At 38.3% G+C, this 14742-nt stretch overlaps 1 protein-coding gene across 3 annotated transcripts in view; it reads left to right on the top strand.

Annotated features, from left to right (window-relative positions):
- The window catches only part of SLC25A13 (solute carrier family 25 member 13), a 100101-nt gene that overhangs the window by 24499 nt on the left and 60860 nt on the right, over positions 1–14742 (top strand). For all 3 annotated transcript variants that reach the window (XM_061468533.1, XM_061468531.1, XM_061468532.1), the window contains 2 exons: positions 3392–3534; positions 9816–9931. In XM_061468533.1, coding sequence (XP_061324517.1) covers positions 3392–3534; positions 9816–9931 — 259 coding nt within the window. The remainder of the gene's footprint in view (positions 1–3391; positions 3535–9815; positions 9932–14742) is intronic.

The raw sequence follows: 14742 nt of genomic DNA, 5'->3' as shown, positions 1-14742 counted from the left end.
GAATGTGGTGGGAGTTTCAATATTGTTCGTACATGTGGTAAGATGTTCATGTAGACACCTTGCTGTTAGACCACTTGGTAAACTTTTTTCTCCCATCCTTTCTTCCTTCTTTCCTTCCTTCAGGGTTATCTCTGCTTCTCTGAATAGTAGAAGTGTTGGGAGGATCACCTTGTGAAGTGGTGGCTGCATTTATAATTTAACTAAAATTGCGCCTGTGTTGGCCTGCTGTAGAAGTATTCAAGTAAAGAAATGACTCCAGTACTTGCTTGTATACTTGAGAGAAGGGTGCTGAAGTATTTTGCTCGAAATTGGCTTTTGACCCATTTCCTAAATTTAAATCCCTAAATTAAGGAATTGAAATATTCCTAGCCTTCCTAAGATTTACTAATACAGTGTCTGTATTCGTTTGGTAGTCTGGTATGAAAAAAGAGTATAGATATTGGTGGGCTTGGAGAGTGTATATGAGGTGAGTGCCACAGTGCTACAGGGTGCTGTTGCATCTGTATTATATCTATGAAGGTGTTTTGTTCCTTAAGAGAGCTCCTACTTTTCCAAGTTCCTCCCTCCACCCTCCCTTTCCAGCTTCATGCCCCACTCTCAGTGTACTTTTTGCATGTTTTCCATTGTCCCTTGTGAGCTATTATTAACAATATGTGTAGGTGTCGCTATGTATGTTGCCAGTATTTATAGTTTTATCATATACTGTCAGTATTTATAGCTCCGAAATCAGATTTTCAGTTGAGAAAGCCAGGATTTAACTTACTAAGTCCTGGAACATGTATCTGTCAGGAGAGCAGAAAGACTTGAAAAAGAATGGGGTAATTTCTGAGGTAAACGCATGAAGATCAGGAGCAAGGCAGCAAGAAAGGCAGACAGGGAATAGACTGCTGACCCAAGAAGACGGTAGCATTGAGGAAGTGCATAAACACAGTAGAGAGAAGCCTGGTCCCTTTTTACAATATGAGGCAGTGCTCAATTGTGGTGGGGCTTGGTTGGTTGGTTCGATGGCTTGCTGAGAATAGTGTGAAAATTGTTTCCTACCTGCCTGTGGGTATTCACCTCACTTGTGTTTCTGAAGATTTCTACTTCAGTTAAGAATTAAAAAATATGATTGCCAGGTAGGAATGGTACTCTCTGTGAACCTGTCAGTTTAAATACAGGTGGTTACAGTCAACTTAGAATATTTAGTACATCAAACCCACAATAAAATGTTTGCAAATCTTATCTTAAAATGGGGTTGAACTGGTTAATGCTTGACTATCTAAAGTGTATGTAAATAAGTTACCAAAAAGCCATTAAGTACTATTGTATAATATCAAGTTCTCTGTGGGTATAATTGCCAAAGTGGGGAAAAATACAGTTGTGAAGAACCATTTTTAAAATGTCTCTTCTCCAAAACCAATAGAATTGATGTTTTTCTCTTTTTGTTATGATAATTTCCAAGAGTAACTCTACTTTTTCTAAGTCTTCTACCATAACCCTTAAGAGATTAGATTTTAGTCAAAGTGATCAAGCTGACATTTTCCAAGGTCATTTTCTATATGTAGTATAGAGTACGTGATTGGATTTCAAATACACTTGAGTAAATCACAATGACAAGAAACAGGGGGACACTGAAACCTTGTGCTGTTTTCTGTTATTGAGTGCCCTAGCAGGGGGTTAGCCTGCATGAAAAAAATGAAATATAGAAGCATAGGCTGGCTGACTTATTTGATTTGTTTCTCAATAGCAGCTGTGTTAAAAGTTTCAGAGACTGGGATTCTGAAAGATTCTGTCTCCTTGCAAATTATTACAGTGGAATCAATTGGTCTGTGCTAGTTCTTATAAAAGTATACAGTTCAAAATTCCTTGCAGAGTATCAACTAGAATGCTTGCGTTACAAGCAGCACCTATTGAAATAGGAATTCTTAAATGCTAACCAGTATATATAGATGCCAGAGCAAGTTATGTTTTGTTTGGGCTTTCTCTGAAGCTTTGTTTTTGGAAGATATTGCTGTATCTGAAGTCTCTATTTATATAGCACTGGAAGAAAATATTCTACTTACTGTTACACTTTGGCATCCCTCTGAGAGTTATATACCTACAGCAGGTATAACGGTACTCTGCAGGCACCAGTGTGGCAGTGTGAAATGAAAACTGGCAGTTTCCTTCCCTCACACTACAAAATAGCAATAGGCATCTAATTTATTTACTACTTCAATGTAGATAATGCTTTGTGGGGGGCTGCAACAATGGTTTATCATCCTACCTTGCCCTAGGAAAAAAAAAAGAAATTAGCAGTTGTTTCCCTGTGCTCAGTGCACATCTGTCATCCCAAGACAGACCCGTTTCCCTTAAAACTAACACATGGTTCTGCAAATGTTGCCTGGGTTTTCTTCCTCTTAATTATTGTCCTTATCTTTTTTCTTTGATTAATTAAAAAGCATTTCTGGGTTGATTTCAGATTTACCCTGTACAAGAAGAGAAGGCTTTAAATTTGAACAATGACTGAGGAGTCAGTGTAAGGGTGGTATGAAACGCAGTTTCATTTATTTATGCATTAAAAATATCTTAAAATGCTTTTTCCTTGATATGTAACATGTTACTGGAGGCTTCCCTTGGCAGCAAACGTGCTTGGGTCTGTGGATAGCTGTTTTCTGGAGTAGTGTGCCATTAGCTATGGTATAAAGCAGGAATAATGTATGCCAGGAGTGTTTGGTAAGGTGTTGGACCTCTTTTGTTGTTTCTGCAGTGTGCTGAGCTGTCAAAGGTCTTGTTTGCTATTACATTTTTCTGCAAAAATGCTGTTCTCTGGCCTCCTTTCAGCAGTACAACCAAGGAGGAGTATCTGTAGATTCTCCTTTACTAGGGATCAGTTGTAGCTGAAGGTGATGCTGTGTTCCTCCAAAACAGCACCCCCAGGTGGATAGTTTTGTGGGATCGTTGACTCCACTAGCGCTGCAGTGTCTAAACTGGCTTTCTCATCCCAAGGTAGAATGGTTACACAAAGGAATTATTTCATACAAATAAGACATGCTGGAGTATCCTGTTGCTGTCAGTCTTCCAGTGAGCCTGAGATGCCAAATCCATGTTTTCAAATGCGCGTGTGCTTGTTCTACTTCAGAAAAGCATTTGGTACTGGAGCGTTTCTAGACTGCCATGAAGAAATTGTTGACATGCTAAACAAAAAATAATATATCTGCCACTCTTCTGGCTAGGAAGTCAAGACTTCAGCTGCTTGAGTGTTCCCCACTTACTCCTTCCTGTTTGGGTGTAGTGGCTGTAGGTTCTTCAGAACAGGACTGTCATCTACTGTAACATAAGCCTGCTCCTGATTGGAAACTATGGTGGTGGTAATAAATGCCTTGAGAAGGATGTATTTGAGGCACTAAATATTGTATTCATTTAACAGTATGCAAGTGTGGAGAAGAATGGCGAATTCTTCATGTCTCCTAATGACTTTGTCACACGGTACCTGAAGATAATTGGAGACGGTTTGCCTAATGCAAGCACTGTACAGCTCCTTGCAGGTGTGGTGGATCAGACAAAAGATGGGTAAGTGTTTTTTTGTGGTTTTCTTTTTTTCTCCTTATGTTTTTCTGTTGTTCATGTGAAAAACACAAAACCATTCTTCTAGAAAAGTCTGATCCCAGAAGGGTGGTGGGGTTGGGTTTTGTTTTGTTTTGGGTTGGTTCCCAGGTCCTCACCTCCCCCCACAGATACATAAAGGAATACAGTATCCTTTAAGTGGAAAGAGTAGAAACAAGGTTTTGGGCTGCAGGTGCCACTTAGCTGAGCAAAGCTTTTTCTGTCTACTATGTATTTTTAATTCACTGAACTTTTCATGTTTGTTGGCTGGCTCCCCTAACTGCTGCTTTTCTTTCCTTCTGTCAGTCTTTCTGTCTCTGTTTACTTTGTATATCTGTCACAGGCGCATTCAAATAGCAATCCAAAATAAGTTTAGATGGTGTAGGAAGAGGTCATCCAATAAAGTGCCCCTGCTTTGTTTTGCTGTAGCACTGTTAAGGGTTTTTGCCTGTTTTTTCCCTTAGGAGGGAGGAGGAGCACATAAGGTATTTAGGGAGCCACTTTGCAATTTTGGGAAGACAGCAGTGAAGTTGGTTGCACATGGTTTGCATTTGAAAAGCTGACTTTGCCAATAGGCAAGATTAGCTACCCCTCCATCTTCCTCCCCACTTCTTTAATGAAATCCTAGCTTTTGCTTTTGGTACTTGCCCAGGCAAGCTGTCTTTTCACCCTTATGAATGCATTTTTTTAACCCTGCCTTTAAAGTATCTTTAGAGAAACTTTAGAATAATTAGCTACGGACTTAAAGTCTGTAGTTGTGGCAGTTTTAGAAACCAGAAAACTTCAGGTGTGACTCATATTGGTGGTTGCAGAGAGTTAAAATGTAAGATAAATAAAGCATGACTAGAGAATGCAGGCTTCCTAGGGAACAGATGCATGCATAACTGAGAACTTTTCCAATAGTTTCTGCACTCTCTTTTCTAAATGAGGGCACAGCTGCTCAGCTAGCCTCATGTAACTGACAGCTGGGCACCTTAAACCTTGCAGGTGAGTTAATGTGATGATTGTTACACCTGGTAAAAGATTTATGTAGGAGGTTATATTGATAACAGTGACATAATGGCAGCAAGAAAGTGGTGGCTTCAGAGAACGCTTGACTGAAAATGTTAAGCATTTCTCAGATTTCTTCCCTTGGTTTGATGCCTGCAAAAATGGCATTTTCCAAATTGCATGGCTTCAAATCCATTTTGTAATAAAAGGATTGAGAGTATAATCCATACCTTGTGATTTGGATCTCCTTCACAAGCAGAAGCTGGTGTTAGGAAGAGTGAAATGTAAAACTGTAGCCTATGTGAACTTGTTGACAAGTTGGGGTTTCATAACTTGGCGTGATCTTGTAGGAGTTTTGCGGTGTAGTGTTGAGGCTTCTAATTGATACTTTCTGCCATGGGTAAGGACTGTTTCTGCAGTGCAGACTGTGCAGTGACAGGGAACTGCATGTTCCTAGTGTGTCTTTGGAGAGTCTCTTCTGGTATTCAGGCTCTCTTCTTGTTTAGCTGCTTCACTAATACTTGAAAGAATGGGAAAGTTCAGAGAGGGATTAGCATCATCTCTCTCCCATTGTAGCTTTTTTTTGCCATGTGGCCAGGCAGGTACTTTGTTCTAGTGGTGTATAAAGTAATTTGCAGGGTGATTGTGTAAAGCAAGGGTCAATCACTTTTTGGTTCCTGGCATGAAATCTAGGGATGGCAATTGGATCTACTGGTCTCCTATTGAATTCTTTCCAACTTGGCAGTCCACAGCTCCTAGTTTTAAAGTGAGGTACGGAACTGCTTTTGTCAGTGTTTGTTTTTAGTCGGCTGGTATGTATGTATTTAGAGACTTACACGTGTTTAAGGTCATGAGAGTCTGTTCAATAATTTACCTTTATTTCTAGCATAAAATAGAAGGTAGCTTGCAAGAGCAGTGACAATTTTGTTACAGCGTTAATGGCTTAAAGTAGTTTGGTTCTGAAAGTACTGCTAGGATATTTCTAGAAGCATTTATCCACTGTCTTGGATCCCTGTTTTACTTTGAAGAAGCATCTGTTCTTCATGACTGGTAAGCACAACCACTTTTCAGTGAAAGGGTCTGAACCCAGAATCACTAGAGTTGTTCCTAGCACTTTTACAAATACTTTTCAATTCCTTCTAATTTTGGTGAGAAGTTAGGTATAGGTGCTAAGTGTAGTCAGTGAGAGATACTAACATGGGTAAATTACATTGGTGAAAGGCAGACAGCACAAGAACTTCTGACTCATCAGCAGAGCAAATACATGGGCAGAGTTGCTTTCCCCAGAGCTGAAGGAATCCTGACTGTGAAGTGTAAAGAACTATAGCTGTTATGTACAATCTCAGGCTTCCTTTGAGAAAAAGAAATGCTTTTCCTGCTGATGGCTGGAGAAGCCTGTCAAAATAGTTGATGGGTAATAACATAGATTTTCATGTGGCTGTAGTTTGTATGAAGGAGGCTTAAAATCCTTTACTAGTTCCTGGTCTTAAGTTTCTAATTCCTAGTTTTAGTTAAAAAAAAAAAAAAGGCTTTACTTGGCTTCAGCTGGATCAGAAACTCCCCCAAAATACAGTGCTTTTCTCAAGGCCTATCAGCAACAGGCCAAGCATTTTCCATCCTGCTTACTGTAACATACTGTTTTTCAGTCTAACAAAAATAAGTATTTACTGCACTTAATCTGTTTGAACTAAAGTAACTAACACTCTACTGAGAAATACTGTGTGCTTTATTTTTAGGACAAGCTACTCAAAAAAACATTTGGAAATGCTAGCATTTTCTGTTACTATTGGATATAAATTTATCTTCTAATGCACCAATTAACACTATACTTAGTTTACCTAGGTTGTAGTGTAAAGTAATAGATGTAACTTCAATTTGTGTCCCATTATGTTACCGTGTTTAAATTGCTGATACAGTTAAAACATATGTGTGGATTCTGCAGAAACCTCTTCGTCATTGCATTTGTATGTATTATTACAGCATGTAATGGCTTTTTTTCCTCTGCATGGCTACATGCAGACTTTCTCTGGTGGGAATGCTTTTTGTCTACCTGCTGCCTAGATAGCATGGGTGTGAGCACCAAAAGAAGCAGCATGGAAGAAAGGAGAGAGTAGTAAATAGTGGTTTTGCTGCACCATACCCAGTTACTGTGTTTGGTCTGTAGCTCTCATGTGTGGACGTTTTTAAAATATCAAGATTCCAGCCTTCCTGAATAAATCATGCAATACTTGCACTGATAATGAGGATGTAAAGGTGAAGGAAGACTTTTACCAGTTGGGTAGGATATCTTCAAGACTGAAGTAAAATTTTGTAAACATTTTTGCTTCCCCTTCTTTGTGCCATTAAAATCACTAGGTTTTTCCCTGCTTTTGTAACATAAATGAGCATTTGTTTAGGTAGATAAAATAACTCCTAAGTAGTATATTGAAGTCCATGTTAATATGTGCTGTTTAATGACACCTAATGATATTCAGAGAAGGGTTGTGCAAAACCCAAAATGGTGATGCTAAACTGGAGAGAAAATGTGTTACCCAGGCAACTACCCTTGTGCAGTATAGAGAAGTGAGCATATGGCTATGTAGTACACATTATTTCAGCATCTTTAAGCATTAAGAATCACATGTGTAATTGACTGTGAAAAATTACTGCTCAGTTACTGTATTGTATGGTCATAATAGAAGTAAATGAATACGTCGTTGTTAGAATAGATCTGTTGGGAATCACTAGCAGGCTAGTCTACTTAGGGAGCAAAAATACAATAAGAAGAAAATAGCTGGTTTAATTAACATGTAAAAATTGGGTTAATTTGAATTCAGCTGGCACAGCAGATATTAATGTCTCTTCTTTAACAGCCTGGCTAGAACTACACAATTTGTACACTTTTAATCTTCCTAGTACTATGAATAATGTTTTTTTAAAATGGATATGGGGTTCTTTTTATCTGACTTATTAGTGGGGGTTATTACTTGCAAGTGCTAACAAAGAATGCTTCAAGTATAAAATATTGAAGCAGTGTTAGTACAAAGAGTTTAATCAAATCCAGGCCTAATAACATGGAATATATTCTTAGTGTGCTGCTGGATTCTGCTGGGATAGGCACTGTATCTTTTCTGTGCTTTCATCCCTATGTTGGGGTCTGTTGATAAGGACATATGCTGGTTGTTGTTCCACACAAAATGTGGTTTTATCAAAATTATGTTGGCAGATATTTTACATTTTTAATTCTAAACAGTCGTATTCTAGAGTTTTGTTGCCTGCTGTCTGTTTTGTTCTGTGTGGACTTTATAGAACTCAGTGCTTGTGTCTGTTTGCTGTTGTGGAAGTTGTCAGGTATGTAACCAGTAATAATCGGTGAGCTTTTATAAGCTCTTAGTCACATAGTAACAATAAATATGCGTAAGTGTTAAGTAGCTTTTGATATATTAGTTTAAAATTGAAGGAAATGTATCTTTTAAAATTTCTTTTGGCTTAGGAGAGATGGAAGTTTTCTTCCATTTGAAGGCTGAGTATCTGTGTCTTAACAGTGGGGAGTACTGAGAACTGCCAAGGAGTTTAAAATAAACGACTCAATGGCCTGCCCTTGTGCTAACGTGCATATGTAACAACTCACTGTTGTCCTTGCCAGTAAAGCTTAAGTCATGCTTATATGTTTACTGGCATCACGAGTTGTGAGTTTAATATTAAGAATACCTAAGGAGGTTTCTTTTTATTTATTTCTCACACTATATAATAACCTCTGGTGGCAAATTCCCAGAGCTAATTATTTGTTAGACTATTTCTGACTCTATATGTGCTTTTGTTTACTTTTATTTAGTGCATATATATTGAGGGAAGTAAAGTAGAACAGCTTTTTGGCCTTTTCTGTGCCATGTTTGTTTTTTTTTAATGCTCTCTTTTGTTCATCATCTCATGTTTTCATGTTCTTCATGGAAATCAGCCTCTGTTACCCTGTGGCTGTTTGGCTGCTGACTTGCAGCAAGCACATTTCTGTGTGACTTGAAATTAATTCCCTTAAGACAGTCAGTCTTGAAATTGCTGTGTAGTCATGGGTCGTCATAACTTGATGGAGTGAGTGTCTTTTCCAACCTATTCAAGCACTTTGTTCTTCTGTGTTGCTGCATACTGAATTGAAGAACCAGCTGCAAGGTTTGTTTTTTTTTTTTTCTGAGTCAAAGTTCCGAGGATAGAGTTAGTTTCTAATAAAACTGTTTCATGTGTGTTTCCTGACATTTGTTACACTGAATTTTGTGCTTCTCAGAAATGAAACTTTGTTCCCAAGCTACTGCCATGTGAACCCATTAAAACTATGCGCTTGGTACACTGATAAAAAGCAGCCTTCAGGGAGGGCAATCTTAAACCTCCCAGACTGCCAGCAGGCCTTGCAGCCACACATTTGAAGACGGTTTTAAACTCGACAACCTAGACATTAAAGAAGTAGCAAAACAGAAGAATGAATGGTTGGCTTTTGCCTTTTTCAGAATGGAAGTTTATTCTCCATTTGAATCCTTGGGTGTGACTCTAAGAAGTTAGAACTGCTTAGGGTGTTTGCTGTATCAAATCGTCTGCTGGAAACAATGCTAAGTTGTCTCATGTATTTTTGCTTATTAACTAACTTAAGGAAGGGCACATCTGCTTTTATCTGTGCTCTGCTACTGTGCCTGTGTATTGGGAACCTGGCTATAAAAATGAATTTGAATAAAGTGCTCTTGGGCTGAGGAAGAGCATGCAGACTACTGCTTGAAATTTGTGAGTCAACATGCAGGACTAGAGGAGAGCTGTGATGGATGACTAATAAGTTTCTAGGAAACAGATAACACATTGTGATCAGTTCCTTCTGAAGTGAGTGGCAGCATGTAGGTCTTGAATGGATTTGCTTCCAAAAGCCTTAAGTACTGAGTCTTGAAGGAAGTTACTCATATCTTTATTGGGTGCGGAGGGAGGTAGGCTCCCCCAGAGGGCAGTTCAGTTAGACATGAAAGCTGAGGTGAGTAGCCACGCTGAACGCTTTGCTTATTTTATGTTCTGTTGTGACTTGCTGAGAGGAATAGTTCCGTGTTCAACAAAGTCCTTTCCATCTAGTGATATAAAGGCCTCCTGACAGCATTGATGATAGGGCATTTTAGGATAAATCTTAATCCCTATTGTGCACATTGTAGTTATGGTCTTACTTCTGTTGTATAATCTATGCTGTATTGTATTTCAGTTTTTTTCAAGCAAGCAGTTTCATAGTTCTTGTTTTTTTTTCCTTCATTCCTTAGGTTGATATCCTTTCAAGAGTTTGTGGCATTTGAATCAGTCCTGTGTGCTCCAGATGCTTTGTTCATAGTAGCCTTTCAGCTGTTTGACAAGACTGGCAAAGGAGAAGTTACTTTTGGTAAGACTGTTCTTAAATATGCACTCTTAATTTAAAAATCCTACTTATGCCAAAATCTATTTCACCTTCTGTTACTGCAGGAAACACAGCGATTGGTAGGGGAACTACACTAGTGCCAAGCAACTTTCTGCCTAAGCTTTTTTAATCATTTACATGTGTACAATACAAAGTCAAGGTCATAGTCATCCTCATGGTTTTCTTTGGACAGCTGGCCACTTCTCTTCCCCAGCATGCTTGTGCAGGTCTTCAGAACAGCAGTCAAAGGTGACTGTAGGAAGTGATTCTAAAACCGCAAGAAAGTTGCCAGAAGGTTTGGGTGAATGTTGAGTCTGAAATTACCATGAATTATTTTTTGTTTAAATTGGCTATATTTCAAATTGGCTTCATTTTAGGGCTTAAAACTTTCTTCTGTGAGATTTTACAGTATAAATTCATTATTAATCACCTCCACAAACCCGAATTCAGCTGTGCATTGAAAGTGTGGGGTTTGCACTTACAGCGTGGGAAATATGCCAGTTTAAAACTTGATTATGGGGACTGTTTATTTCTAGATAGTGTAGAGACAGCTCTTAATACCTGGAGGACTATCTGGGACCTGCATAATGATAGGTGCCATTCTGTTTGAAAGAAGGATTCACAAATTAGCAGTTTTGAATAACTTCAGATATTGAGCTTGCACTTCAAAAAGTAGGAAGGATATTTTTTTCTGTCTAAGTACCTACACTGAATAGAATTGCTGATTCTAACCTGCTATATTTGGACACTGTTATCCGTATGTCTTATTAGTTGGTTATTAAACAGTTGTAAGTAAAAGGAAAGTTAGGTGACTTTGACTCTTTTGTCTCTCTGAAATGTGTGGTTCATGTGTCCTTCGTCTTTTGCTAGAATTCCCCACATGTTTTATGCTCAGTTAAAGAAGCTTTTACCATATGACCTGACAAGATCCCTTTACCATTGCTTGAAGCTTCATTGTATTCCATCCACCATCTCCAAAATCTGTATTTGAAGTTGTGGCTGGTGAGAAGACTTGCTGTCCCTTCATGTGACTGTTTTGGTTTCTCATTATTTTAGTTGCCTTTGAGCTTTATGAAAGATGTGCTTTTTGTGTGAAGTATTACTTGTTAGAACAGCTTTCTAAAAATTACTATGGATGCTAAAAGATTTAAAAGAATTTCAGGAAGAAGTTCTGCTGATCGTAACCTAGATGAAGGAAGTATTTTATGCCTAACAGTCATGCGTGTGAACAGAGAGGCAACGAGAGATGGCATGCTTTTAAATCAGGAGTGTGCGCATATTTTGCAGAGGTTTTGTTCCAGTGCAGACAAACCAGGGTTCCTGGAATGCCTGTGATGTGCAGGTTCTTGTCTGTGTCAGAGCCTCCGGTTGCTTGGAGCGCCCGTTAATAATCTAGGAAGAAGTGTAGTCGTTTGATCTGAATGCTGAATCAGTCCGACTTAACTTTTTAACTCTTGGCATTCTTGTTCCTATTTTTCCTGCTGGCAAATGCTTCCCTTGGGGTTCAACGCAGTGATTCAAGGGATTTTTTTGGCATTTGAGATTCATTGAAGTCCTTCTAGTGAGAGAAACTCCTATGCCAGGCTGTATTTAAGATATTTGAAGGAGGAGACATGCCAACATTGGCAAAACTTCAGATAGCTTTTTTAGTTCCTTCCTCTCCCCCTTTGAAAGCATAAATGCATTTGTAACTTCTGTATAGTACCTTGTAGCTACCACCCCAGCAAACGCCAGGAGTGGGGAGGATGGGAGAGCTGTCTCACTTATGCATTCTCAGCAGAAGCAGTTGACCTTTAGACAAAGCTGATTTCCATTTTCTATCACATAAGAAAAGAATGCTTCCCCCCATATGAAAAAAAAGCCCTAGTATTTTCACAAATAAGTTATTACAATGCTATCCTGTAACTTTGCCACTCAGTGCCTCAGTCATGCATCTTTGAGGTTAATTATGAGATCTTTTTCCATTGACTTGAATGAGAGTGGGATCAAGTCCTTATCAAGGTTAGGAGACTTAAATAGGGGTTTTGTATACTGTGGAATTACAGTGTGAAAGGAGCAGAAGAAAAGGGAAAGGATTGTTTTTCACTATACTGCTAAGTGTAGTATCTCAAGGATCCCATTGTAAGTCTGTATCTCATTTTATTGTTGCAGAGAAATGGCATGGCTTATCTGTGCAGTCATTGTTTTCCTGTATACTGAGATAGCGGTACAAATATTTTAGCTGATACCAAATGGAATATAGGGCTTCCCAGCTGTGAACTTCACATTTTCTGCTCAGCAAACAATCCAAATCTTACTCTTCCGCAGGTGCACTTAACTTGGCACCTTTGTAAGAAATTAATAACGGGCTTAACCTCAATGAGCTATTATACTGAATGCCACATCAGGCTGTGGATGTTTAGAGAAATGTTCTGGATAAAGAAGTTTCAGTATTTAATTCTTTGTACTTACATTCCATTGAACATGCTTCACTTACCTTATCTTCTGGGTTAGAAGTACCTTTGCTTTTTAGCCATATGTTAACATCTCTACAATTTGAGATGTTTCGTTTCTTTCACGCTGAAAGTTAACTGTACCTGGTTCTTTGACAGAACTCGTATCTGTAGAAAAGAGCTGATCCGCAAGTGATGTGGGAATGTGGAGGAGGGTGTATTCCAGTTTATTGCTTTTCAAAGTGAATGAAATGGCCACTAGTAAATTAGTGGCCAGCGGCTGATTGAGACTACACCTGGCTGCTGCATCATGTCGTAGATTTACCTGCTGCTGAAGTGTCAAAGCTTTGACAGTTTGCAAGGAGTTAAAGCTCTCAGCAGGAAAGCGAGAGGAAGTTTAGCTGGCTTTTAAATTCGAGGCAAAGAGCAAACCATTGCTTTCTTACTGTTGAGTGTTGACAGGCACATAAAAGCTGATAATGTAAGTCCAGGGGTTTAAGAGACTTAGTAGAGTTGCTTTTTTTGTCGTATGACTGTATTTTAATGCCTCATTAAAGAAGCAGAACCCTTTGAAATTCTTTACTAGATGGCATTTAGAAAAAGGTGAGATGGTTGGGTAAAAACGTCAGTGTTTAAAAACTAAGTCATCTTAACCTCCATCTCTAATTTCAAATGGGTAAATGAAATCATGGAAGCTAACAGTTCTGAGCTGTGAATAACGCAGTGGCGATATCCAGGGACCAGGACTTTCCTATTCTTACACCAGCTCTCACAGCTCCAGTGAAGGGCAAAATAAGTGTTGATCATGTTGGTCTTGCTCACAGAGAAATGAAAGGCGTAAAAAGAGATGTGGTTGCCTGAGTCTGTGCTATCAACTGCCATGGAAGCAGAACCTGGCATTAAAGATTTTCTATTCTGTTTTGTTTTAAAGTAGAATTTCCAACCAGACAGAAATTTTTGCTCTTATAGTTACAAAATATAACTGTGGTATAGTGTTTGTTGTTCTGGTTTTGGTTTTGTTTGTTGGCTTTTTTTTTTTTTTAAAGGTCCCCTAATTCAACCTGGAGCCTTTTCAAAATGGATGCTGTGCCATGCTGCTTTGAGAAATAAGAGTATGCTTTAAAACAAGTTGTCCTTTAATTGAAAAATAAGTAAAAATAAATGTAAAAGGAAAACAAACCCCCCCAAACCCAGCAAAAACTGAAGGGAACGGGGAACCCCAAACCAAAGTTGTTGTTTGTTTAGCTTAACATCTGCAGAATCCAGCAATGTTTTCTGCTTTTGTCTGAAAAACAACTTTATTAACATGTAGACAGCAGCTATTTTGGCTCTCTGCCTCTGTTATTAATTGTATCAGTACAGTTCTTAGATAAACACATTAATGAAGGATACATCATACTAAGTACTCTTGTTTGCTTGTCTGATATTTGAATTGCCTGAGTACTTGTTTGTAAACTTTCTAAAAGCTCATAGCACTTAACAGAGGTTTAAAAAACTATACAGCTATTGTGATGAACTTCAGAGTTTTTCCTCTATGACAAGCTCTGATACTGCAGAGAGTTATTACAGGAGTCTCACAATTGCTTTCTTGACCAAAGGATTAGGTTCAGACTATGTGAGCTAGTACCTGCTTTTGTTAGAGAGGATTATTTATTTTATGCTTTGCCTGTCATTGCTTGGTATGGTATGACTCTTCATATGGGATCTGTATTTCCTTTTCTTTTTCTTGCACAACAACTAGATTAGTAATGCCCACCCTGGTACATTCAATACCATGCAGAGCAAGGAAAAGCTAGATTTGAACTACCAAAATAAATTGCTAAGGCTGTAAGCTTTGATCACTTGATAAACTTCAATATTCAACATTTTTTTCAGTGGAATTTCCATTGCTGGTTGAAATTGGTTAGAAGCTGTTTGTAGCTAGTTATCTGTTAGCTTACAGCTGTACAGTGAAGCATTTGTTGGTTTATAAATGAGAGTTGCCTAGATATGATGATCCCAACAACAACATTACAAATGCAAAATTTGTTTAGTTTCTGATATTTGTTGTTGCTTGTACTGGGTTTCACACAAGTAATGGCCAGTTTTAATTAAAAGATGATTAAAGGTAGACTTGTTACTATATTTATTCTCTTGAAAATTATTTGTGAAATTTTCTTGCTACTGTCTTTGGGTAATTCCATTTCTAGACACATGTCGGCTGGGCAAGCTTGTTTTGTTTTGGTTCTTTTTTTTTCTTTTAACTAAGATGTTATGTAACCAAGCAGACTTTCATGAAGGCATCTTAAGTAAAACAAAGCCGGTTCAGCCACAAGGTCATTTTTCATTTTAAATAATAGGTGAAGCTCCATCCTTTTGCACAGT

The sequence above is a fragment of the Pezoporus flaviventris genome, unplaced genomic scaffold, assembly GCF_033815535.1.
Source record: "Pezoporus flaviventris isolate CSIRO_AGI_PZ_B2104156 unplaced genomic scaffold, CSIRO_AGI_Pfla_v1 ptg000047l, whole genome shotgun sequence".
Classification (NCBI taxonomy): Eukaryota; Metazoa; Chordata; class Aves; order Psittaciformes; family Psittacidae; genus Pezoporus; species Pezoporus flaviventris.
Note: the sequence above shows the minus strand (reverse complement) of the source record. Positions and strands in the feature narration are given on the sequence as shown.